This window comes from Marmota marmota, unplaced genomic scaffold (genome assembly GCF_001458135.2).
Source record: "Marmota marmota marmota unplaced genomic scaffold, marMar, whole genome shotgun sequence".
Classification (NCBI taxonomy): Eukaryota; Metazoa; Chordata; class Mammalia; order Rodentia; family Sciuridae; genus Marmota; species Marmota marmota.
Window position 1 is genome coordinate 3158799 of NW_026000207.1, and position 25010 is coordinate 3183808.

Here is a 25010-nt window from a genome sequence, read left to right on the forward strand (position 1 = left end):
CATTTCTCCAAGGGTGAGAGATAAAGAACACTTTTTTATATGTTTGTTGATCGATTGTGTAGCTTCTTCTGTGAAGTGCCTGCTCATTTCCTTAGCCCATTTATTGATTGGGTCATTATTAATATTTGTTTTGGTGTTGAGTTTTTTGTCTATTCTGGAGATTAGTGCTCTACCTGATGTGTGTGGTAAAGATTTTCTCCCATTCCATTGGCTCTCTCTTTATGTTATTGATTGTTTCCTTTGCTACAAGGAGGCTTTTTAGTTTGAATCCATCCCATTTATTCATTCTCGGTTTTATTTCTTGTGCTATAGGAGTCTTATTAAGGAAGTCAGGTCCTAAGCCAACATGATGAAGATTTGGGCCTGATTTTTCTACTATTAGTTGCAGAGTCTCTGGTCTAATTCCTAGGTCCTTGATCCACTTTGAGTTGATTTTTGTGCAGGGTGAGAGATAGAGGTTTACTTTCATTTTGATACATATGGATTTCCAGTTTTCCCAGCACCATTTGTTGAAGAGACTAACTTTTCTCCAATATATGTTTCTGGCATCTTTGTCTAGTATGAGATAACTATTTTTGTGGGTTTTTCTCTGTGTTCTCTATTCTGTATTATTGGTCTACATCTCTATTTTGGTACCAATACCATGTTGTTTTTGTTACTATTGCTCTCTAGTATAATTTAAGGTCTGGTATTGTGATGCCTCTTGCTTTACTCTTCTTGCTAAGGATTACCTTGACTATTCTGGGTCTCTTATTTTTCCAAATGAATTTCATGATTGCTTTTTCTATTTCTATAATGTCATTGGGATTTTGATTGGAATTGCATTAAATCTGTATAATGCTTTTGGTATTGTGGTCATTTTAACTATATTAATTCTTCCTATCCAAGAACAAGGGAGATCTTTCGATCTTCTATGCTCTTCTTTAATTTCTTTCTTTGGTGTTCTGTAGTTTTCATTGTAGAGGTCTTTCACTTCTTTTGTTGGGTTGATTCCCAAGTATTTTATTTTATTTTTTTGAGGTTATTATAAGTGGAGTGGTTTTCCTAATTTCTCTTTCAGAGAATCCATCATTGATGTACAGAAATGCTACTGATTTATGGGTGTTGATTTAATATCCTGATACTTTGCTGAATTCATTTATTAGTTCTAGAAGTTTTCAGGTGGAATTTTTTGGATCCCCTAAGTAGAGAGTCCTGTTGTCAGCAAATAGTGATGGTTTGAATTCTTCTTTTTTCTATGCATATCCCTTTCATTTATTTCATGTGTCTAATTTCTCTGGCTTGACTTTCAAGAACTATGTTGAATAGAAGTGGTGAAAGAAGGTATCCCTGTCTTGTTCCAGGCTTTAGGGGGAATGTTTTCAATTTTTCTCCATTTATAATGATGTTGGCCTTGGGCTTAGCACAGATAGGTTTTTGCAATGTTGAGGTACGTTCCTACTATCTCTAGATTTTCTACTTTTTTGAATATGAAAGGGGTGCTGTATTTTGTCAAATGCTTTTTCTGCATCTATTGAGATGATCATGTGATTCTTATCTTTAAGTCTATTGATGTGAATTACATTTATTGGTTTCTGTATGTTGAACCAACCTTGCATCCCTGGGATGAACCCCACTTGATTGTGGTGCATTATCTTTTAAATATGTTTTTGTATGAGATCTGCCAGAATTTTATTGAGAATTTTTGCATCTATGTCCATTAGAGATATTGGTCTGAAGTTTTCTTTCCTTGATGTGTCTTTGTTTGGTTTTGGTATCAGGGTCATACTGGCTTTATCAAATAAATTTGGAAGGGTTCGCTCTTTTTCTATTCCATGGAATAATTTGAGAAGTATTGGTATTAATTCTTCTCTGAAGGTCTTGTAGAACTTGGTTGTGAATCCATCTGGTCCTGGTCTTTTCTTGGTTGGTGGCTTTTGATGGCCTCTTCTATTTTCTTGCTTGAAATTTATCTGTTCAAATTATGTATATCCTCCTGATTAAGTTTGGGTAGATCATATGACTTTAGAAATTTGTTGATGTCTTCAAGATCTTTTATTTTACTGGAGTAAGAATTTCAAAATAGTTTCTAATAATCTTTTGTACTTCAATGGTGTCTGTCATGATATTTTTTTTTCATTACAAATTTTAGTAATTTGAGTTTTCTTTCTCCTTCTCTTTGTTAGCATGGATAAGGGCTTATCAATTTTATTAATTTTTTTCAAAAAACCAATTTTTTTGTTTTGCCAATTTTTTCAGTTATTTCTTTTATTTCAATTCCATTGATTTCAGCTCTGACTTTAATTATTTCCTGTCTTCTACTACTTCTGGTGTTGATTTGTTCTTTTTCTAGGGCTTTGAGATAAAATGTCAGGTGGTTTTTCTTTTATTCTTTTGAGGAATGAACTAAATGCAATGAACTATTGTCTTAGCACTGCCTTCATGGTGTCCCAGAGATTTTGATATGTCTTATCAGAGTTCTCATTTTCCTCTATGAATTTTAAAATCTCTGCTCTCATGTCTTCTGCCATCCATTGTTCATTTAATATCATATCGTTTGGTCTCCAGGTGTTGGAATAGTTTCTATTTTTAAAGATTTTATCATTCATTTCTAATTTCATTCCATTATAATCCAATAGAATGCAGGGTAGTATCTTTATTTTTTTATTTTTTGTATTTGCTAAGAGTTGCTTTGTGGGATAACATATGGTGTATTTTAGAGAATGATCCATGTGCTGCTGAGAAGAAGGTGTATTCATTCATTGATGGATGAAATATTTTATATATGTCTGCTAAGTATAAATTATTGATTGTATTAGTGAGTTCTATAGTTTTTTTTGTTTAGTTTTTGTTTGGAAGATCTATCCAGTGGTGAAAGAGGTGTGTTAGGGTCACTCAGTATTGTGTTGTGGGCTATTTGATTCTTGAAGTTAAGAGTTTGTTTAATGTACATAGACGCTCCATTTGTTTGGGGCATTGCTATGTCTTGCTGAGGTAGATTCCCTTAAGCAATCTGAAATGACCTTCATCCCTGCTGACTAACTTTGGCTTGAAGTCTGCTTTACCTGTTATGAGGATGGAAACCCCTGCTTGTTTACACAGTCCATGTACGTGGTATGTTTTTATCCTAACCTTTTACTTTCGGTCTATGGATGTGTTTTCCTATGAGATGACTCTTGAAGGCAGCATATTGTTGGATCTTTTTGTAAAATCTAATCTGCCAGTTTATGTCTTTTGATTGATGAGTTTAGGCGTTAACATTCAGGGTTATTATTGAGACATGGTTTGTATTCCTGGTCATTTTTGTTTTTAAGGTGACTTTGTTTCTATTTCAAATGACTTTTCCTTTAGTGTAGTTCCTCCTTTGCTGATTTTCATTGTTGTTTTTCATTTCCTCCTCTGGAGTGCAGGCTTTCAAGTTGTAAATTCTTTTAACTTTTGTTTATCATGGAAGTTTTTATTTCATCATCAAATCTAAAGCATACTTTTTCTGGATATAAGATTCTTGGTTGGCATCATTTTCTTTCAGAGTTTGTTGTACATTGTTCCCAGACCTTCTAGCTCTGAGGGTCTGTGTTGAGAAATCTGCTGAGATCTGAATTGGTCTCCCTATACACGAATCTGATTCCTTTCTCTCACAGCCTTTAAATTCTATCCTTATTCTGTATTCTAGGCATTTTCATGATAATGTGCCTTGGTGTAGATCTGTGATTTTGTACATTCAGTGTCCTGTAAGCCACTTTTATTGGATTTTCCAGTTTGTTCTTCATATTTGGGAAATTTTCTGATGTTATTTCATTGAATAGATTGTTCTTTCCTTTGGTTGTATCTGTCTGAGGCTCTGTCTTTCAAGTGATCTGGTCTGTTGGTGATGCTTTCTATTGAGTTTTTAATTTAATTTATTCCTTCACTTCAAAGATTTCTTTTTTTTTTCAGAGTCTCTTTTTATTAAAGTAATCTTTTGCTTCCTGTGTTTTCTCATGTAGCTCTTTATCAGAGTGATGTTTTGTTGCTCGTGATTGCTTTCTTATATCATCCTTTCCTTTGCAGACATTTTAATGGTGTACATCCTGAGCTCCTTCTCTGACATTTCTTCTGCTGTGCTGACAATGGATTCTAATCGTGTAGTATCTTGGTTTGTTTGGGGCACTTTCTTCCCTTGTTTTTTCATGTTGTTCATGTGTATTCTCTTCTAGCAGTGCAGACTTGAGGTGTTACGGTTTCTACCCTATAGACTTATAGTGTCCCTGCAGGTATCTGATAACTTTCCTTTAAGGGGAAGATCAATATCAACAGATCCCAATGCAAACAGTATGCAGCCTTAAACCAAATAGCTCCTATTAAGGCATTTACAGTTTTGTCACAATAGACAGAAATGGTTTGTTCAATTATTACATACAATATAAACAGTAAGTTTTTCAAAGGGTCTACAAATTTCTAATGGTGATAAAGAGAAAACCAGGTTGTGTAGAATGAGATGTTAAGATGGTAGGAAGTGAGGATATAGAGGTATTAGATCTTAGAAGGCATGAATGAGAAATCAAAAGAAGTTGGCTGGTAGCAGGAGAAAGACAGAAGGACATTCTGGTGAGACAGGCATCAGGAATATATTACAAAAAACACACAACCAAAAAAAATAAGAAAAAGGAAAAAATGTAACAATAAAAGATAATAGACTATGCAACAAGACTGTATACAGTATCCAGACATTGCAGTCCTCTGTAGCCTAATGTATAAAAAGTACTTGGTTTCACAAATGTTTGGGATGTGAGGGTGGGAAAAGAGAGAGGGAAAAAAGGAAGAAGAAGAAAAAATCTTCAAGGAAAAATGAGCAATTGTTTCTGTTGGAGCTCAGTATCTTCCTCGCTTCCTTTCTCATCTGGTAGGTGGGGTTGACTGGGGTTTGCTGGCATCTCCACCCTCAGGATGGTAAAGGTTATTAGTGTGGGAGGGTTGGTCTTGGAGGTGGGGCAGAGCACTTATCAGTCCCCATGGATCTCTTTGGGGCTCACTCATGTGATGGGGGCACCTTGTCTTAGCCCCTTATATTACCTGTAGGCCCCACAATTCCTGGTCTCTAATTTAGTCTCTAAACTGTATTTCTCTTGCCCCTTCCCTTTCTACTCCCCAATCAGGAACCTCTCTATCCAGAGGTCCTGTGGGCTGCGGTCTGAGGCCTGTGCACCTGTTGCGAGTGCTGATCTGGATCGGGCAGATCAGGACCAGGCTTTGAGAGCTAAGGGCTGGCCACTTAGCTACAAGGGCTTTTCCAGGTTGGTGGTTGTGTGTGTGTGGGTGTGGGGGACTATAGGCACCTTGATATTGCTTCTAGGCCCCAGCCAGTGTCCCAGGGTTGGAGTTGCCCCTACTAAAGATGATGATGATGGTGCACAGCTCCATATGTTTTAATGAATTACAAGATAGTATGGAAAAGAGGTTGCATTAGAAAAATAACAAAATAATAATAAAATTATCAAGCATTCCTAATGTGGAAACTGCAGATTTAAAGGAAAGGAAGTTTCTAATAATTTCTTCTGATACAGATTCAACCTGCCTCAATCTGCTCAGGGGCTATAACAATACTGGGAGCTTGAACAATGTGATTTACTTCTTACCACTCTGGCGTCTGAGACAACCAATATCAAAGTCTGGTCACCGCCTTTTTGAGAGTGCTCTCTACCTCTGTGGTGCTTGGTGGTCTTCTTTCTGTGTCCTTGAGGGTCAAGAAGGGGAGCAGATCTTTAGCATCTCTGATTGAAGTTTCCCTCTGTACACCCATCTGAAATACCATCACATGCCTGTTGGGGAACAAATAAGTGCAATGCCTAACAGATAAGAACATAAATAATGCTTATATATTTATTTCTTAGAGTTCTGGCCACTAAGTTTCTGTGAGATGGCAGCCATATATCTCTCAATGCCAAACTATCTAATGTATATCTACATATGACAATATATGCAATTTTTCTACCGACTCACTTTTTGATATTAAATATTTTGTGATAGCTACATATTTGTGGGTATGATGCGATATTTTCACATGCGTATACAATGTGTAGGTTCACTTTAGGGTAATTGTTAAATATTTTGCGCTTCACATTGATCATTTGTGTTGAAACATTCAGAATCCTGTCCAATAGCTGTTCTGAAATATATACAATTAGTTGTGGACTACATCACCTTATATTGCTCCAGAAGTTTAGAAGTGATTCCTCCAATATGATTGTGTCCCTGTGCCGCACTCTGGCTGGGCACAAAATAACCGGGAAGTCACGAGCCACTTGTAGGTTCAAACAGGAACTACTTTATTGCCCGAACCCCATGGGAACTCTCCAGAACTCCACGGAGACTCCGCGAGAACTCAACGGGAACTCTGCGAGAACTCAAAAGTAGCGGGCACCCGAGGCAGCAGGAGCCGCCCCACTGCTGGACAGCAGAGGTCCACATACACAACTGAATACACAGCTTGCCCCAGTCCAGCATCATCCAGTTACAGCAATCAGTCACCATCCCAATAATTATACACAGCTTAACTTAATCACCATCATCCCAATGGCTCGTTGGCGTCACCTCCCAACCTCTCCTTCTGGCAAAATGCCAGGCACCATCCCGACCTGGCTGTGGCTCTCAACATCCCTGTACCTGTGGAGCATCTGCTCTCTTTCTGCCCCTCCCTACCCTTCCTGACCTCTGGTTACCACTTTTTGACTGTGTGCATGCTACGCCATATGGCTTAAAATGTAAGTGAGAACATGCAGCAACTGTGTTTAAGTTTCTCAATTTTTACTTAATACAATGACTCCAGGACTCTTCCATGTTGTCACAAATGACAATGTTTCATTCCTTTTTGTGGCTGAGTAGTATTCCTGGGGAGGCATCCACGCTCATTTTCTTTTTCCAGTCATCCATGCATGGACACTGCAGATTTCCTGCTTGCTGTATGTGCTCCACTGTCTGTGTCCAGGCATCAAGGAAAGGAACCTCCCCAGACACTGCCAAGTCTCTTTGGAGATGCCAGGTAGGAGCTAGGGGCTTGTTTTGGTAATTGCAATTGGGCAAAAAGTTTTCTGATGATCTCAGCTTCCCCAGCTACACGGTCATTGCCATGACAGGTGACATGATCATTGCAGCTCTGCAGGGAGGTGAGGTCACACAATCACAAAGCCATATCTCAGGGTCTGGCTGCCTCCACCCACACAGCCCTGCCTGTCAGGACCACTGGGTGTGCTCAGCAGTCAGCAGAATGGAGGAAGGGGGGAATTTGCTACTGGAGCCTGACAGAATGTGTGAGGGAAGGAGGCACTTTGGAGTCTAGGTAAGTGAGGTGTTGGATAAAGGGGATCTTAGAGTTCGGACGTGCTCTAGTGCCAAAGCCACTCAGGAGTAGAAATTCCTGAGGCCTGAGCTGAGCTAGTGCAGGGAGGTGAGAACAGCAGACCCCCACCAATGTCTGGTGCCCTCAATTGAAGTTAGTGTCCTCATCAGTGAAAAATACTTTTGTTTTTAATCCACGTGATATTGAAACTTGAGTGTCAATTGCTTAAAGAATGAAATTCTAAAATCAATCTGCTCTTCAGCCTGCTTTTTTAAAATTTATTTTTAGTTTTAGGTGGACACAATATCTTTATCTTATTTTTATGTGGTATTGAGGATCGAACCCAGTGCCTCATGCATGCCAGGTGAGCAATCTACCACTGAGCCACAACCCTAGCTCCTTCAGCCAGCTTTATATCAATTGTCCATATGACTTTTAGAGTAACTATGTGTGTACTTATATAATCTCTATTCTTACAATGTATAGTAGGATAAGCCTGCAAGAATTGTGTAGTCCCGTGCAGTTTCTGTGCATTGAATTTTGCTGGCTGGAATAGAAATGCTTCCTCAACTCTGCTGTAGGAGGTGCTGAGTGGAACAGTAACTGCATGTGCACTGGGGACATGAGGGGCTGTTGGTCATGGTGAGACAGTCCTTATTCCTGAGGTTCAGGAGACAGTGTGGAATGAACAGGTGACTTATGATAGTGTTACATGGCAGTTGTCAGACCTTGATAGTTCTTGTTATGAGTTTCCTTGCTTTATGAAATTTTAATTTCACCTTAACAATTTCCCAAGAAGATTAGTTCATGAGCTTATAGATATGTTAATTCACTTATCAACACTTTCTCCCATATATAAATAGATCAGAACATTTCATTTTAGCAAATACATATAATTATCTGTCATTTGGAAATAAATGTAGACCCCAAGTCTACCATTTTAATAGGTAAAATGCACGATTCCATGCTTTAAAATTTTCCATAATTGTCTTGCATTAGTATTTCCCCTGTATCTCATTATATGAGCAGTTGTTTCCTGTAAAACATACATTTGATTAATGTCTGTAAGAAGAAAATCTGGCAAACTGAATTTCTGCCCTACCCACTCACGTACTATTGTTTCACATGTTGTAGTTAAGTGTGTGGTGTCAGAAGTTTAATAAATCCTGTGCTAGGGGCTCTTTCCATTTTTTAATGTAATAAAAGGAAATGAGTCTATCACAACAGTCTTGATGTGGGGATAATATATTAAATAAATAATCTTGATTTAAGCCACCCTGATCCTGGCACAGCTTCTTCCAAATTCATATTACAATCAGTGCATCTGACTTTCATCATCATCTTTTAATTTATTATAATGGCTGGGAAAAATTACTTCTATGTGAGTGGTAACTAGCTAAAAATTATAAAGTTACTTACATGTGGTGTAAAACATAAGGACAGGTTGTTAAGGACCGATTAAACACATACCTGGAAAAGTGGAGGAACTCGGTTAACTAGCCTGGACAGTAGGGCAATGTGGGTTAAATGCACTGTTTGGAATTGACACAGGAAGGATCGATTCCCTGTAGTACTAACCAAATGGAATTGAAAAAAAGTCAGATGTCCTTAAATTGTCCTTATTTTGACAACAGTTGTGGTGGCCTCACAGAATGTAAATAATTCTAAAGAATAAATAGGTTACATATGTCTGCTCCTAGAATAGCTTTAATACATTTCTATACACTTTATGACTGACATTCTAATGTTGGAATTCTCTTAATAACAGAAACACCTTAAAGTACATGTTCCTAATTGTGAACAAATAGTAAGCAGAGGCACTGGACTTTAGGTGACCCTTTCAATGTAGCCCTTACCTCTTGTCCTCATGCAGGATCTTCTGCTCTGATGATAAATATCGTCTGTGGGAATGGAAGAATGGCCTCTGGGGACGTGACCATGGGTGTGGTCTTCTTGACCCAGACTGTGGTTGGAATCCTGGGGAATTTCTGTCTCCTCTCCTCCTCCCTCTGCCTTTACTGCTCTGGGTGTAGGTTAAGATGCACAGATTTGATTATTAGGCACCTGACTGTAGCCAACTTCCTTTTCCTGCTCTTCAGGGGAGTCCCACAGACCATGGCAGCTCTTGGGTTTAGACATTTCTTCAGTGATCTTGGATGCAAACTTGTTTTCTATGTTCACAGGGTGGGCAGGGGTATGTCCTTCAGCAGCACCTGCCTCTTGAGTGTCTTCCAGGCCATCACCATCAGCCCCAGGGACTCCAGGTGGGCAGAGCTCCAAGTGAAAGCCCCCAGGTACACTGGCACCTCTGTGTTCCTGTGCTGGATCCTCCACCTGCTGGTCAATATCATTGTTCCTGTGCATGTGACTGTGAATAGGGGTGACATTAATATGACACAGAGAAAAAAATTTGGATACTGTTCTGATGGTAATTATGAGAGAAATGTTTATGCCATAAATTCAGCCTTGCTGTCCTTCCCTGATGTGCTCTGTTTGGGGATCATGCCCTGGGCCAGTGGCTCCATGGTTCTCATCCTGTACAGGCACAAGCAGAGGTTCCAGCACCTCCATGGCAGTCGTCCCTCCCGCAGGTCCTCGGCTGAGTCCAGAGCTACTGAAACAGTCCTTCTTCTTGTGAGCACCTTTATGTCTCTCTACACTCTCTCCTTCACCATACACATTTGGTGGGGTGTTTCTGGTAATGTGAGTGAGCTGCTGGTGCACCTCTCTGCCTTAACCAATGCATCTTTCCCTGCTCTCAGCCCCTTTATTCTCATGAGCAGAGACACCAATATGTCTAGGCTCTGCTGGAGTAGAACGTCCCCTAGTGTCCTCAGGAACATGTGACATGTGTGCCCCTGTACAATGTCCTGCTGGTTATTGACTCATCTCTCTAGAGCTGAATGGTTTATGACAAATCAGAACATAAAAATTGTCACTGTACACACATAGATGGTTATGAGTGTGTTCCTCTATGTGTGTGTATGTGTGTCTCTGTGACCATGTGTCTGGTTATGTGTATTACCTTGAAGCTGTAATTTGGGAAAATTGCATGTCAAAACAAAAAAATAATATTAATGACAGGAATGAATTCCTATTCTGTCCTGCATTTTATGTCATGTATATATCGGTATGGTTATGGTGAATGGTTTATATTTATTTTAATTATTATGCTGCTTCTATACGTACAGAAATATGAGTTGGCTTCTTTAAGAACTTCCCTGTTGATGGTGATGTTCTTCCCCCTGCATTCATTGTCAGCAACACTAAGCTAGAGAAAGCAGGTACTGTGCAGGGTCCTTCCACCCAGACCCATTATATAGACACAAATGCTGCTTCTATATGTAGAGAAATATTTGTTCTCAATAGCATGGCTTTTGTCTGTTTTGTTGAGTAAACAATGGAAACATTTGGAACTAGATTCATCAACTTACTGTTTTGCTTCATGATTCCTGCTCTATTGTCCTTTTCTATCTTAACATACTTCATAATAATCCAAACAGAATCCTTCTTTTCAGTCTTTTTCTTGGAAGTTGTGCATTTATTACATTTTCATGTTTAACCTAGAAATGACAGCTTATTTTAAGACACTGATCACAGTTTCAAGTAGTTTGATACTTATGGAAAATATAACAATAAATTACTTTCATTCCTTCCATATTAAATAAATCCTAATTTGGTAAAGTTATTTAAAGGCCCATGAACAGATCATTGTTGGACAGCACAATGGAATTTTAAAAATTGGACACAACTCCATAGAATCTTTCTAGAAGAAATCAGGACATGTTCTGCCCACAGATTTCACCTCAGGATTCTCTGTTGACTCTCCTCAGTGATGAGCAGTATTCTGACATCTATCAGCTGAGAGCACTGTAAACTCTTTTGTAATTTATGCAACTCTTATAAACCAGGAAATATTTCTGGGGGATTTACGTTTTACAGGTTGTTTTAAATTCATGTGTGTTTTTAAATGGAATTGTGGGTCTTTTTACAACACTGAGTGCCAGTGTTTATGTCAGCTTCATTGACCTAACTGCCCACTACAGATGCACAGGTGAGTGTTTTCAGTGGGCTGTCAGGAAGAATGCTGGGCGTGTGAGTTCTAGAAAGCTTTTTGGTGACACATGGATGAACCTGGTACACATATATACTGAGGAAGAGGTGTGGAGAAAGTGGTGTGGAGGGAGAGGTGTGGAGAAAGTGGTGTGGAGGGAGAGGTGTGGAGGAAGAGGTGTGGAGGGAGAGGTGTGGAGAAAGTGGTGTGGAGGGAGAGGTGTGGAGGGAGAGGTGTGGAGGGAGAGGTGTGGAGGGAGTGGTGTGGAGGTGTGTAAATCTCTTCAGCTTTAGGTGGTACTGCTCAGTAGATTTGTAAAAGTTTTGTATGAAGGCCATTCTGTTTCCAGGTGCATTTCCCACACCCTGGACTGCAAAGAGCTGATGGAGCACCCATGGGATCTGCTTGCTCCTTCCTCACTGATCCTGAGGACTAGACTCCATTGCCATTAGGACGTTGGGTATCAGCATGTGTCCATCTTCATCTGTCACAACAGGAACATTGGCAATATCACAGCTCATGAAGTCATGGTCAGGATTTGTCCCAAACAAAAGATCCCGATGAAGATAGAATGGAGAGCTGGCTTTGATGGCTATGGAAAAAATGTTAAGGGTTAACCTTGGGGTTGGCAGGTAGGCTGTTGGTACAGCCTTGCCTAGCATGCCAAGAGTAACCTTGACTGTAATACAAAGAAAAATAAAAACAAGTCATTGGATATAGATGCATTGGGTAAGGGCATCAGAAGCAAAAATTTGAGAGTTTTGAATATATAGTGTTTCAGGAGGTAAATGGACAGGGCCCTTGTCCTGGGACTTCCTACCTGAGAGGCTGCCATCTCTTCCTCCTCCTGTTGTAAGTTTCTTTCTCAGGCAGGATTACCTTGACAATTCCTACCTTCCTCTTGAGAATCTGCCTTTAAAAGCATCTGCAATCCCTCTTCACCTATCCCACCACACCCTCGGGCACAAGGGCCTCCCAAACAGATAAGGCCTAACTCCCCTGTCCTTTGTCACAGCAGAGGTTCATGAACAATGAGCACCTGCGTGGAGACCAAAATGGGAGCTCCTTCCTGCCTCCAGGTGTCCTCCCCTGCCCCCAAAATAAGAACTTTTGCTACAGTAATGGGACTGTGGGTTGCACTGCCCTGCCCTAATGAAACTAGGCAGAGCCTGTTACCTCCCTATAGAATGGATACGAAACTCAGCTCTATAAGCACGGTCAGAACCCTCATGGTTGACTGTGGACTCATCTTACATTCAAAACCGACAGTTAATTCAAACATGCTTCAACCCAGATAAATAGATTGTATTCAGAGTGGTGACAATGGAAAATTCATTTCCTACAACCGGCCATGGGATCCTAGTTGGAACTCTGGGCTGAGACCATTTGGGCAAGTCTTGCCTCTGTAACTTCCTTGTGCTTGTCAATCACTTAGTGTCCTCAGCCTTCTCTAAGGCATTGCAATTCTGCAGACTTGGAGTGATACCAAGAGTTGGCTTCTTTAAGAACTTCCCTGTTGGTGGCAATGTTCTTACCCCTGCATTCATTGTCAGCAACACTAAGCTAGAGAAAGCAGGTACTGTGCAGTGTCCTTCCACCCAGATCCATTATATAGACACAAATGCTGCTTCTATTTGTTCCCAGTGAAAATGCTAATCATCATTCTGAATGACCACATTTTTTGTTGCTTTCTAGTGTGTGAAAAGTGGTAAAGACAGTTGTCTAACAAAAATCTGCTCTTTGGAAATCAACATGTTTATATTTACTAATGCAATATTTACTAAACTTGTACTGCATGATCTGAAGTATGTTATGGTGCCATCTGCTGGGACTTCAGTTATAGTCTGAGTTAATCTTTATAACACACAGAGAGGTGGGTACTAAGTGTCCCATAATTCACTCCAGAATTTTATATCTCTTCTCTTCCCTATCATTGTATTATGTAAGTTGCATAGATAAAGAGTTGAATTACATAGATTTGAAGAAACAGAAAGGAAGGTTGGAGAAGTAGGTCAAAGGAATCATTTAAAATTCATTTTTGATTGTTTCTATTGACACAATATTTTTATATATTTATGAGAAATTGTGTGATAATATGATGTGTGCATATATTGGATAGTGATCAGTTCAGGGTAATTAGCATATCCATGCACTTCCATTTGTTTATTTATTTAAAAATATTTTTAATTTTTAAATAAATAAAATGGACACAATACCTTTATTTTTATTTATTTATTTTTATGTGATGCTGAGGATCAAACCCAGTACCTCACATGTGCTAGGCAAGTGCTCTACCACTAAGCTACAACCTAGCCGCATGCACTTCCAATTTTATTGTCTCTTTATAATAACTATGATGAACTTCCCCTTTTCTGATTATTTGGAGAAGCACGATGCATGTGGTTAACTATATGTACTCTCTTTTCTGTAGAACAACAGAACATATTCCTGGTATCAGACAATAACCTTGTACCCACAGAGTACACCACTTTCTCCCTAGTATCAAATATCCACGATCATGCTTTCAGCTTTCAATAGATCTGTTTGTTTAGATTCCACTTGGGATCGTGTTGCTTATCATTCTGTGTCATTTCCCATAATAAAATGTTCTCCAGTTCCTTCCTGGGGATTGATCCCAATGAAAGGACTTCATCGTTCTTTTTATGGCAGGACGGTGTTTCATTTCCATTTATCTAACCAGGGACATTTAGGTTGATTTAACATCCTGGCTGTACTTAATAGTGCTGCAAGTAGACATGGGAGGCAGATGCCTGTGACATCCTGAGTTCATCCCTTTCAGCTTACTTCCAGCATCGGGATTGCTGGACCCCATGGCCACTCTAGTGTCAGCTTTGAGAGACCTCCCATCTGCTCCCCACAATGGCTGTGGTCATTTCCTTCCCACCATGAGAGCAGCAGGGTTTCTCCTTCTGCACACCCCTCACAGCACTTGTGATGTTCTGTGGTAGATCACAGCCATCCTCAAAACGGGTCCAGGAGGTATCTTGTGGGAGGCCAACCTTACAGGTGACTGAGTTACACTCCCCAGCTGGGTGCTGAGGTGCTCAGTCACAGAAATGGGTGTGTCTTGCTACAGCCCCATGGATGAAGCTATGCTCACCTGTTCCTTTGTAATATAACCCCTTGCCCTGTTAAGGATAGAATCTTCCATGGAAGTGCCTTGTGTGTGTCCCCTCCTCTTACTGTGCCCTTGGGTGTGGCCTACCCAGGTGTCAGTCAACCTGCTGACAGTGGACATCATGAAGATACTCAGCCCCTGAAACCTGACCCCTTGCCTCATTTGAATAGCTTCTCCTCAATAAAAGGGGTCAGCGCGTGCTCTCGCTCTCTCTCTCTTCCTGTGGACCCTTAAGGTCAGAGGAGCCGTCACAGCAACCCCAAAGAAGAAGGTATTTGTGTCTCTTGTGTGGTTGTTTCATGCAGCCCAGTTAGCCCAGTTTAACTAGAGTGACCCCTGAGCCTTTTAGTCTCGAGAACAGAAACCTGGCAGTATCTCACTGTGGCACTGGTTGTGTTTTCCTAAGGATTAACCATATTGAAATGTCTACCAAATCCTTTAGCCTTTTCATAATCGGGGCATTCACTTTTCCCTGTTGTGTTTAATTAGTTACATATTAATGGGGTTCATGCTGACACAATCACACATGCATGGAGTTTGATTTGTTCCACTTGGTGATGTCTCTTTGTCTCCTCTTCTTCCTCCCCTGTTCCCCTTCCTCTGCTCTGGTGGTCTTACTTGTCTTTATTCATTGTTTTTATAATTGGTCCTTTAAGGAAATATAGGAATGTCAGATTCTGCATGGTCTATTCATACACAAACATAACTCAGTCAGTTTCATCCCACATTCTCCCTTTGCCCCTCTCTCCTGCCACCTCTCCTCCCTTTCTCTACTGATCATCTTCTTTCCATGGCTCCCTCTTTCCCCTCTTATTTTGCTCTAGTTGCTTCATTTGAGAGAGATTTCTCAGGGCCAGACTTTCTGCCTGGCTTATTTCACTTAGCCTATAATTATCCAGTTCCATCCATTTACCAGCAAATGCCATGATAGCTTGCTTCTTCATGGCCAAACAAAACACTGCACTATCATTATCTACTCGTCTGTTGACTGCCACCTGGGCTGGTGCCCTCACTTGGCCACTGTGGACTATGGTGCTGTGGACATTGATGTTCCTGTATCACTCTGGTGTGAAGATTTTAGGGATATGCCAAGCAGTGGGATGGCTGAGTCATACGGCAGTTCCAGTCCTCGTTTTTTCAGGAATCTCCATGCTTCCCAAAGAGCTGTCCTGATTTTCAGTCCCACCATAAGTATGTAAGTGGACCTGTCCCCCACATCTTTTCCAGCGTTGTTCTCTTCATGATCACCACTCTAACTGGAAGCAGATAGAATCTCAATGTGGATTGGATTTGCCTTTCCCTCATTGCTAGAGGTCTCGAACGTTTTAAATATACACATGGATCATTTGTATTCTTTTGATACACATTGTAGTGCTTTTGGCTATTTATTAATGAGGTTATTTTCTTGTGTTATGTATTTTGAGGTCTATATGTATTCTGGGTATAAATTCCATGTTGTTGGGGTATCTGAACAAGCTCTTCTCCCATTATGTGGGCCCTCTCTTCCTGCTCTTAGTTGTTTCCTTTGCAGGGGAGACAGCTTTAATTTGATGCCCTCTCACTTATTGATTCTTGGTTTTATTTTTTGAGCTTTAATGGTCATTGGTGTGTGAAGGAATATGTTTTCTTCTAGTAGTTGCAAATTTTCTGGCCTAATTTCAAGGTCATTGAATTTCTTTCAGTTGATTTTTGTGAAAGGTAAAAGATAGGGATGTCATTTTCATCTTCTGAATATGGATATCCAGTTTTCACAGCACCATTTATGAAGTAGGATACCATTTTTCAAATGCATATTTTTGGTACCTTGTAGAGTATGACATTCCAGTACCTATGTTGGTTTATCTCTGTGTCTTCTATCTTATCCCATTGGTCTTCATATGTGTTTTTTCCAATACCATGCTGTTTTTGTTAATATAGCTCTGTAGCATAATTTGAAGTCAAGAATTGTGATGCCTCCTATATAACTCTTCTTATTCTGGATTGCTTTGGCTATTCTGGGTGCCTTATAATAAGTATCAATACTTATATCCCAAACATTAGCACACTCATGTCTGTAAAAGAAGCCATACTCAGTATGAGTATCAGATAAACCCAAATACAATGATACTGGGTGTTTTAGTCATCTTATGCTTATCCTTGCTGTGACCAAATAACTGACAAGAACATCTTAGAGGTGGGAAAGTTTATTTGGAGCTCGTGGTTTCAGGGGTCAGCACATAGTAGGCCAAAACCATTGCTCTGAGCCCAAGATGAGGCAGCACATTATGGCCAAAGGGCCAAGCAGGAGGAAACATGATCAGCTCATGGTGGAACAGGAGGCAAAGGTCCCCAGGGAAGATTAAACCTACCAGGGCATGCCCCCAATGACACACTTCCTTCTGCAACACCCCCTGCGTACAGTTACCATGCAGTTGGCTCATTCAAACAAAGATGGACGAATTATGTCACAACTCTCATTGTGTAATCATTTTATCTCTGAATAGTCATAACCAATTTTTAGAAATAAAAATAACTCATTAACAAATTTTAATGAGTTATAAGATATTATGAAAAGAGGCTGCACTTAAATAGCAAAAAAATATCAAACATTATTTAAATTATATGAAAACCATCCAAGAAAAATGATTAATCCTTTCTTACATAGACAATACACATTTTAAAAAAGGAAAAATCCAGTCATGACCTGGTTTACAGTATTAATCTGCTCATGCATGTGGGGACAAGTGCATGGAGTACTGCATACATGGCATATGTTAAGGGCGTCTGAGTGGAAGGTCACTCCCCTCATGATAGGCATGTGAGCAGCAGGCCACTTACCCCATAGGCAGAGCCCTGGGCATGAGACCATGTGTTGCAGTCCCTGCGCTTGTTCCACAGCCCACTCTTTGACTGGTCACTGCAAGGAAAGTTAGCAGACATTGTACTGGTGGCTGCCTGTAATCTGCTGAGCTACTGCCTGAGTATATATACATGGAAACTGCACAAAAAATCAGACCTGCTTCCTGCTTGGTCTCCAGGGGTCTTGATTAGCAACTCCACAGCCACACTTTCCTCTACCCTGTTCTGTGGACCTCCTCACTGAACAAGAGAGAGGGCCCATGCAGCTGGTGCCTGAACAGGGACCTGAGGTAAGCCTATAAGACAGGGTGTGGCCCCTCACAAAGCAGTGAGGAAGGGGAAATGGGGAACCTACTGAGTTCCACCACTGACTCGCAGTTGCAAGTGCTGTGCACTCTCTTAGATACCAGAGGTTTAACCCTGAATAAGAGAGAAACTCAGAAGTTCTGGGATGTTGTAATTGATACCAGTCCATGGATAAGTGCTGCTGATGTTTTTGATCCTAGGATATGGGACAAGATAATGGCAATGCACAGCAAGCTGAAGTGAGATGGGTTGTACTTTACCACTACATTTTTTCCTATTGTAGCAGCCATTCAGCAAAGTTCAGGGGACCCTGAAACAAACCCTTGTCACATAATGATGGCCCTGAGGGAAGAAGAGGGTGTGAAAGACAGGCAAGCAGAGAAGGGGGGAGAGAGAATCTACTTCAAAGCAATCAACCACAAAGGCTGCAGGAAGGAGACAGACGGGAAATGGTACCTCTATCCTTCATGGTGCAGAAAGAGGTGACCACAAATGGTGCAGGTGCACCTTCTACTGACAGGCAAAGATTATATCTTCCCTGAGTCAATGGCAACTGCCTCCTTATGAGGCAATGACAAAACCAGCAAGGACTATGACAGCTTAGAAATGACCAGGCCACTGGACAAGCCCAAGCCATGGTCTTCCAGAAACCCATTCCAGGAGGCCAGAGATCCTTTTGAACATCTGTGTAGAATAAGAGATGAGAAGTGGGATAAGGGAGTACAAGCCTTCCCAGTCAGCACGGCCCCCATACTACAGTGCCCTGCCACTTGGTATCCACATGCATTGGGGTACTCTGAAGGAGTTAAAGTAAAAGAGGATGGACCTTGGGGGCTGTTTGCAGAGCAAATGCTTGAATCACTCAGTCTTGAACTTAATTGCCCTCAAAACTGGAAGGACCTAGCCAGAGCAGCTCTTGAGCCTGCAACATTTTTGATGTGGAAAGCATTCTTCTATGATAAATGTGAATAGCAGGGGGATCATAACATACTGACGTCTGTAACCACAAATGTTAACCTCCTGGCTGAGTGCTTGCAGGGAGAGGGAATCTACAGTTCCCCTGTGGTACAAGCCATAGGCCTATGAAATTATTTAGATCAGGTGCGACTCTGTTGCTCTAAGGCCTGGAGGAAGTTACCATCTGGGGAAGGCACAGTTTCTACACAGGGCTTAAGGCAGAGAGCCACTGAGGACTTGCCACAGTTTATTGACAGAGTAAACAAGGCGGTAGAAGGGAAGGTGTCTCAAGAAGGAGCCAGGGTGGCCTTAGCCAAGGAGTTGATCTGGGACGGACTAAATAAGGAACATAGGGCAGCAGTGGCACCAGTACAAAATGGCACACTGGATGACTGCATTTTGGCCACTCAGGATATAGGGACACAAGCAGTTCAAGCATCTTTGCTGGCCTCAGCCATGGCAGTTGCATAAAAGCAGGACTAAGGAGGCTTGCAGACAGTTAGTCAGAGACTGCAAAAAATGTGCACCTCTTCTCCCTACTGGACCTTTACAACCTGCTGGAGTGAATCCCCAAGAATTGAGATATAATGTTTTATGGCAAATAAATGGCTGTCACTCATGTTTCTCCTTTTGGAAATTTAACATCTAATTCATGTAATTGTTGATATGTATTCAGGTTGTGTAATGGCCATAGTCTCTTCAGGAGAAACCACAAAAGAGGTCATCTCTCACCTACTTAAATGTTTAGGAATTATGGATGTTCCCATGTTTATTGAAACTGACAATGGGCCAGACTGTACTAGCAAGACATTTCAAGCAGTTTGCAATGATTGACAAAAACAGCACCTAACTGGGATCCCCTACAACCCTTGGACTCAAGGCATCACAGAAAGAACACACAAGGAATTAAAGACCATGTTACAAAACAGAGGGGGAAACTATATACCAAGTCCCCTTGTGATGCCTTGAAAAGAATCTTATTTACTTTAAATTTTCTTTCAGTTTCAAAATTTTCTACAGAAACAGCAGCCCATAAGCATTGGGACCATCCTCATGGGGCCCTCCCATCTACCTATGGTCTCATGGATGCCATAACAAATGCATAGGATGGTCCGGGGCCCTCCTAACCATAAGTGGAGGGTTTACATATGTTGACAGGAACCTCACCCCATCTGGGAGCCTGCCAGAAAGTCAATCCCTGAACCCCTAAAACCACCAACCAAGAAGATGAAGAAACTAACTCTGGAGGAGAAACCTCACAACAAAGGACTCAACAATGCATACAGACCTCACTTAAAGTAGCCTGGGTGATATTAAAGGTCTTGTTGAACAAGCCACCAGATTGGCTTCTTTGCCTGGTGGCAATACCATCCCTGGGCTTAGGTTGATGGTCCTATTGTGTGTAGTGCTCACTGCTAATAGTGAAGCCTCCCATCAGGTAAATTGAGCTTTGGTCACTAGGCCACCATCTTTAGCAGTTGCTGATTGGGAAGGAGCTTTACCTAAGCTCTTCTCTAATAATTCGAAACTTATTGATCCTGAGTTATCCATCCAGTAGGTGACCATAACCTGGAATGCCAACATTTCCATAACCACTCTGCCTATTTGTTTCTCTGTAGTATATAGTGAAACCCATAATCCAGACAGTCCCCTCTGTTTTGCTCTTGTCAATGACACTACTGTAGATAACTATAATAAGCCATATGTTGGGCTGTCTCTCACTGACCTTAGAGGTATAGTTAATGCTACCTATAGCCATAGACTTCACCATGGCAAATGCAAGAAGCCCTTGCTGCCAACATGCCCAGCAACACTTTTTGGAAAGTCCCCCTCTCAGATAATGATAGCATCCCATGGTATCAGTGTCACTGTCGTAGCTTATCTCCTTGATAAGAGGAAGTTCTCTGGGGAAGAAAAACATCTGTGTGCTGGATGGGCACAGCTCCCTGGAATGTAACTGATGTGCCCAAAACCCAGATGGGCTACTGCAGTACCTGCTATGTGGGACAATCTGATTCCAACCATTATGCAGGAAATCAATATGGTATGATGGATATCACACCAATATTGCTGGCTGCTAGACTCATCAAATGGGCAGCAGCTGGCTGGATGAATGGGTCGATATTGAGTCCAGACCCTGACCATGGATTTGCCTTTGTGCCAAATTATACCCATACCCCCTATGCACAAGCTTGTGTTATGCCACCCTTTGCCATGCTAATAATCAATGATACTGATGGCATAAATATCACTCATCCAGAGATACCTTGTGCAGTCAATACATCCTGCTGGTTCACAAATTGTCTAACCTTTAAAGTTAAAGTTTAGACAACCTCTAAAGTTAAACATATATTTATCCTCAGATTGCCCCCAGTAATCTGGCTTCCAATGAACCTGTCCGGAGAGTAGAGGAGTCCAGGGGACATGGAGATGAAGAATCTTCTGAATGAGATCCTTTATTGCCCAGGTAGCCACCATTGCCACCATACATCTTTGCTCAGAGTATCCAGATGGCTCAGACTGTAAACAATGTGTCTACTCCATTGCAGAAGCCTTTGGTGTTCAAAATGACTTAAATAAACTGTTCCAAACCACTATTTTAGTCATTCAGCAAGAACTAGACCTCCACCAGGAACAACTAGATATTCTGTTTATATTGCAAAGGCTCACTCGTGACCCTGAATTTCATAGTATTCATGTCACCCAATATGCTGTATCTGAAGATGTAACCTTACACTTCTCCCATTTTTCTTAGTATATTAAGGGCGCTTGGGATGCTAACTATGTTATGACTATGCATAACCTTACTAAGACAATTGTCAAAATCAATGAGACTAGGGTGTCTATCTTGACAACCCCTTCTTTCTTTCAGGGATTAACTAAACATTGGAAAAACCTGTAGCCAAATTAACTAATCCTTATAATGCTATTATCCTGGCCCTACTGTTTATAAAACTGATAATTTTTTCTTGTGTTGTGAGGCACTTATGTAACCATGTAAGCCACCGAATGAAAAACAGCAATGCTGGCTGAAGTCCCTGCAGCACAGTCAGAGCGGGGAGATGTAGGGACGGGTGCATGGAGTACTGCATACATGGCATGCGTTAAGGTTAAGGGTGTCTGAGTGGCAGGCCACTCCCCTTATGCTAGTATGGAGAGTGCAGGCCTCAGGCACTCACTGCATGAGTGGCAGGCCGCTTACTTGGTAGGCACAGCCCTGGGCATGAGGCATGTGTTGTAGTCCCTGTGCTTGCTCTACTGTCCGCTCCTCGATTGGTTGCTGCAAGGATATTAGCAGAAATTGCATTGGTGGCCACCTGTAATCTGCCTAGCTACTGCTTTTATTATGCAGTTAATATATATTAACTGCATAATAAAATCAGACCTGCTTCCTGCTTGGTCTCAGGAGGTCTTTGTTAATGACTCTGCAGCCACACTCTTCTCTATCCTGTCCTGTGGACCTCCTTGCTGGACGAGAGTAAGCCCATGCACATGTAGCCATAACACAACGCCAGGTGCTTCAGCAGCTTGTGTTCACTTATCATTTCTGAAGTCTGGGAGGCCAACACCAAAGTTCTGGGCCCACTTCTTTCTTTTATTATTATTGGGCCATATAGTCATATATAGTAGTTGGGTTAATCCTGATTTGTTTTTGATCCCACTTTTTCCTTCCCATCTTCCCTCCCCTTTCTACTCTTCATTTATTCTATTGGACTGCTTTTCCCTCTTGTATTAATTTGTATTTGATTAGTTCTTTATGTCATGTTATCCTTCCATCTCCTTTCTTTTATTTTACTCAATCTTCTTCATATGAATTTCTGAGTTTGGCTAATTTTACTTAGCATGATGCTAAGTGGCCCCTAACTTCTTGAGAGCGCTTACAAACTGGCACATGGTAGCCTTCTTGTGTCCTTATGTATAAGAAGGACAGCAACACCTTCAGGAATTGTTCTTTTAAGAGCCCTAATCCTATCACAAAAGCCCTCAAGTATGCCAACATTTAACTAAAGTTACCTTCTTCATGCTCAATCTGAAATCATGCTCAATCTGTATCGGGGCAAAAACATGCAGTGTGAACCAGACAGGAATATAAACACTACAATTCTAGGTATTTTTTTTTCCTAGAAACATTTTTTTAAGCATGTGAAGTTGATGTAAGCAGTGTGCCTATTTAAGGCCTATGGAATATTTTAGTACATGTGCACAATATGTGTTAAAAGGGGGGAGGGAACCGACATATCCAGATATCAAATCAAACATTAACCATTTTTGTGCAGATTAAAACGTAACTGAGAACATGCAGTATTCATCTTCATGTGTACCTTTTTCATTTATTATATCGTCCAGGTTCATTCATGTTGATATAAATGACAATACTTTATATTTTTATAGATGAATAATATCACAACAGGTATATGAGCCACATTTTCTTCAACTATTCAACCATCTATGGACACCATAATCTTCCCTGCTTTTCTCTATGTGCCCCATGGCCTCGGATCATGATGGAGGGAAACACAGTCTCAAGACAATCTCGACTCTCTTTGGAGATGCTAGCTGGGAGTTAGGAACTTACCTTGGTAATTGCAACAGGGAAAAAGTTTCCAGAGTTATTCTCATATTCCCCAGACTTCTCCATCATTTTAGTGACAGGAGAAATTGCAGCTCTGCAGGGAGGTGAGGTCACAGAATCACAAAGCCATATCTCAGGGTCTGGCTGCCTCCACCCATACAGCACTGCTTGTCAGGACCGCTGGATGTGCTCATCAGTGAGCAGGATGGAGGAAGGTGGGGATGTTATACTTGTGTCTGACAAGGAGAATTTGTAGGGGAAGGAGATCTAGCAGGGATCTAGGTAAGTGGTTACATATGACAAAGGGGATTTTATGGGCTTGATTGTGGTCCAGTGCCTAAGCTACTCAGGAGGAGGAGTGATTCCTGAGGCAGGAAGTGAATTAGTAAAGAGAGTTGAGGATAACAGACCCCTCCCTAGTACCTGATGACCTCCATGGAAGTTAGTGCAGTTGTTAAAATAAAGGTTCCTGGTAGTCCATGTGACATGGAAAATGGAGTATGCAAATGTAACTGAAGACTGTAATTCTGAAATTATTCTTCTGTGGAACTTGCTTCAGACCAATCATGGACACACTTTTGAGATAACTGGAGGTCTACCTATATACCTCCATTCTTATAATGAAATGATAAGCCTGCAAGAACTCTGTAATGGTGTGGAGATTCAGTGTATCTGAATATTAGTGACTGGATAAGAAAGGTTTCCTCAAACTCTGTTGTCAGAGGTGCTGAATGGTACAGGGGCTACATCTGTACTGGGGACATGAGTGGATGTTGGTGGTGATGAGACTGTTTCCATTCCTGTGGTTCAGGGGGCAGTGTGGAAGGAACAGTCGAATTCATGAGAATCAGTGTCAGATAGCAGTTTTCAGATTTCATTGACTTCTTAGGATGATTTTTTTTCTGCACAAGAAAATCCTAATATTACATTTTTAGTTACTTAATCTTGTTAAGTTCACAGGCTGATAGGTATGCTATTGAGTTTGACTGACTCTAAAAATGTGCATTTATATACATATATGTATATATGAATACATAACTTTCTATACTATTAGTGTACAAAATCATTAGTCAATTAAAACAAATATAATTGAAAATATATACCAACTCCCATGCCGACCATTTCAGTGTATAAAATGCACAGGATTTCATGACACACTATTAAATTTTTTAACTATCATGCAGAAATATTCTTTACACATCTTATCTCTTACATTATTTTATTTAACATATATGTTACATGATTAGCATATGAACTAACACTAGGTAACTGTAGTTTCTACTCTACACTATCATGCGGTAGGGTTTCAATACTTATAATCTAAGGGTATCATCAGATTGTGGTAGGGATACTTAGCTTTCTTCCTGGTATAAAAGAAAACAAGTTTTTCTGTGGCTCTTTTGATGTGGGGCTAATCCTGTATTCATGAAATCCAACTTGGTCATGGGGTAGTTTCTTATAATTCTATACATCAATCTGTGCAATATACCTTTTATCAAGATCTTTGAAGGTTTGTTTCTAATTGATATTGGCTTACAGAATAATGCTTTACATATCAGTGAAAATATGCTGAAACTTCAATTATATATTACTGATATAAAATAGAATGACAAAGGGGCAGTGGTTGTGGCATTGTAGTACAGCGCTCACCTAGCATGTGTGAGGCCCTGTGTTTGATCCTCAGCACCACATAAAAATAAATAAATAAAATAAAGGTATAAAAATAGAATGACAAAGTATAAAACATAAAATTAAATATATGTCTGGGTTACTGAGAAAACTCAGCTAACTAGCTTTGATGGTGGAACATGGTGGTTAACTGCACTCTTTTAGCACTGTAGATAAAACT

The 25010-nt window shown here is 40.7% G+C and overlaps 1 protein-coding gene across 1 annotated transcript; it reads left to right on the plus strand.

Moving 5' to 3' along the window:
* The first annotated feature begins 9232 nt into the window (after positions 1–9232).
* On the plus strand, positions 9233–10141 carry LOC125612782 (vomeronasal type-1 receptor 4-like). The gene has a single exon (XM_048791489.1). The coding sequence runs from the start codon at positions 9233–9235 to the stop codon at positions 10139–10141; it is 909 nt and encodes a 302-aa protein (XP_048647446.1).
* Positions 10142–25010: the final 14869 nt, after the last annotated feature.

What these genes read in the sequence shown, in the direction of transcription:
- LOC125612782 (XM_048791489.1), top strand. Translation starts at nt 9,233, where the DNA reads ATGGGTGTGGTCTTCTTGACCCAGACTGTGGTTGGAATCCTGGGGAAT.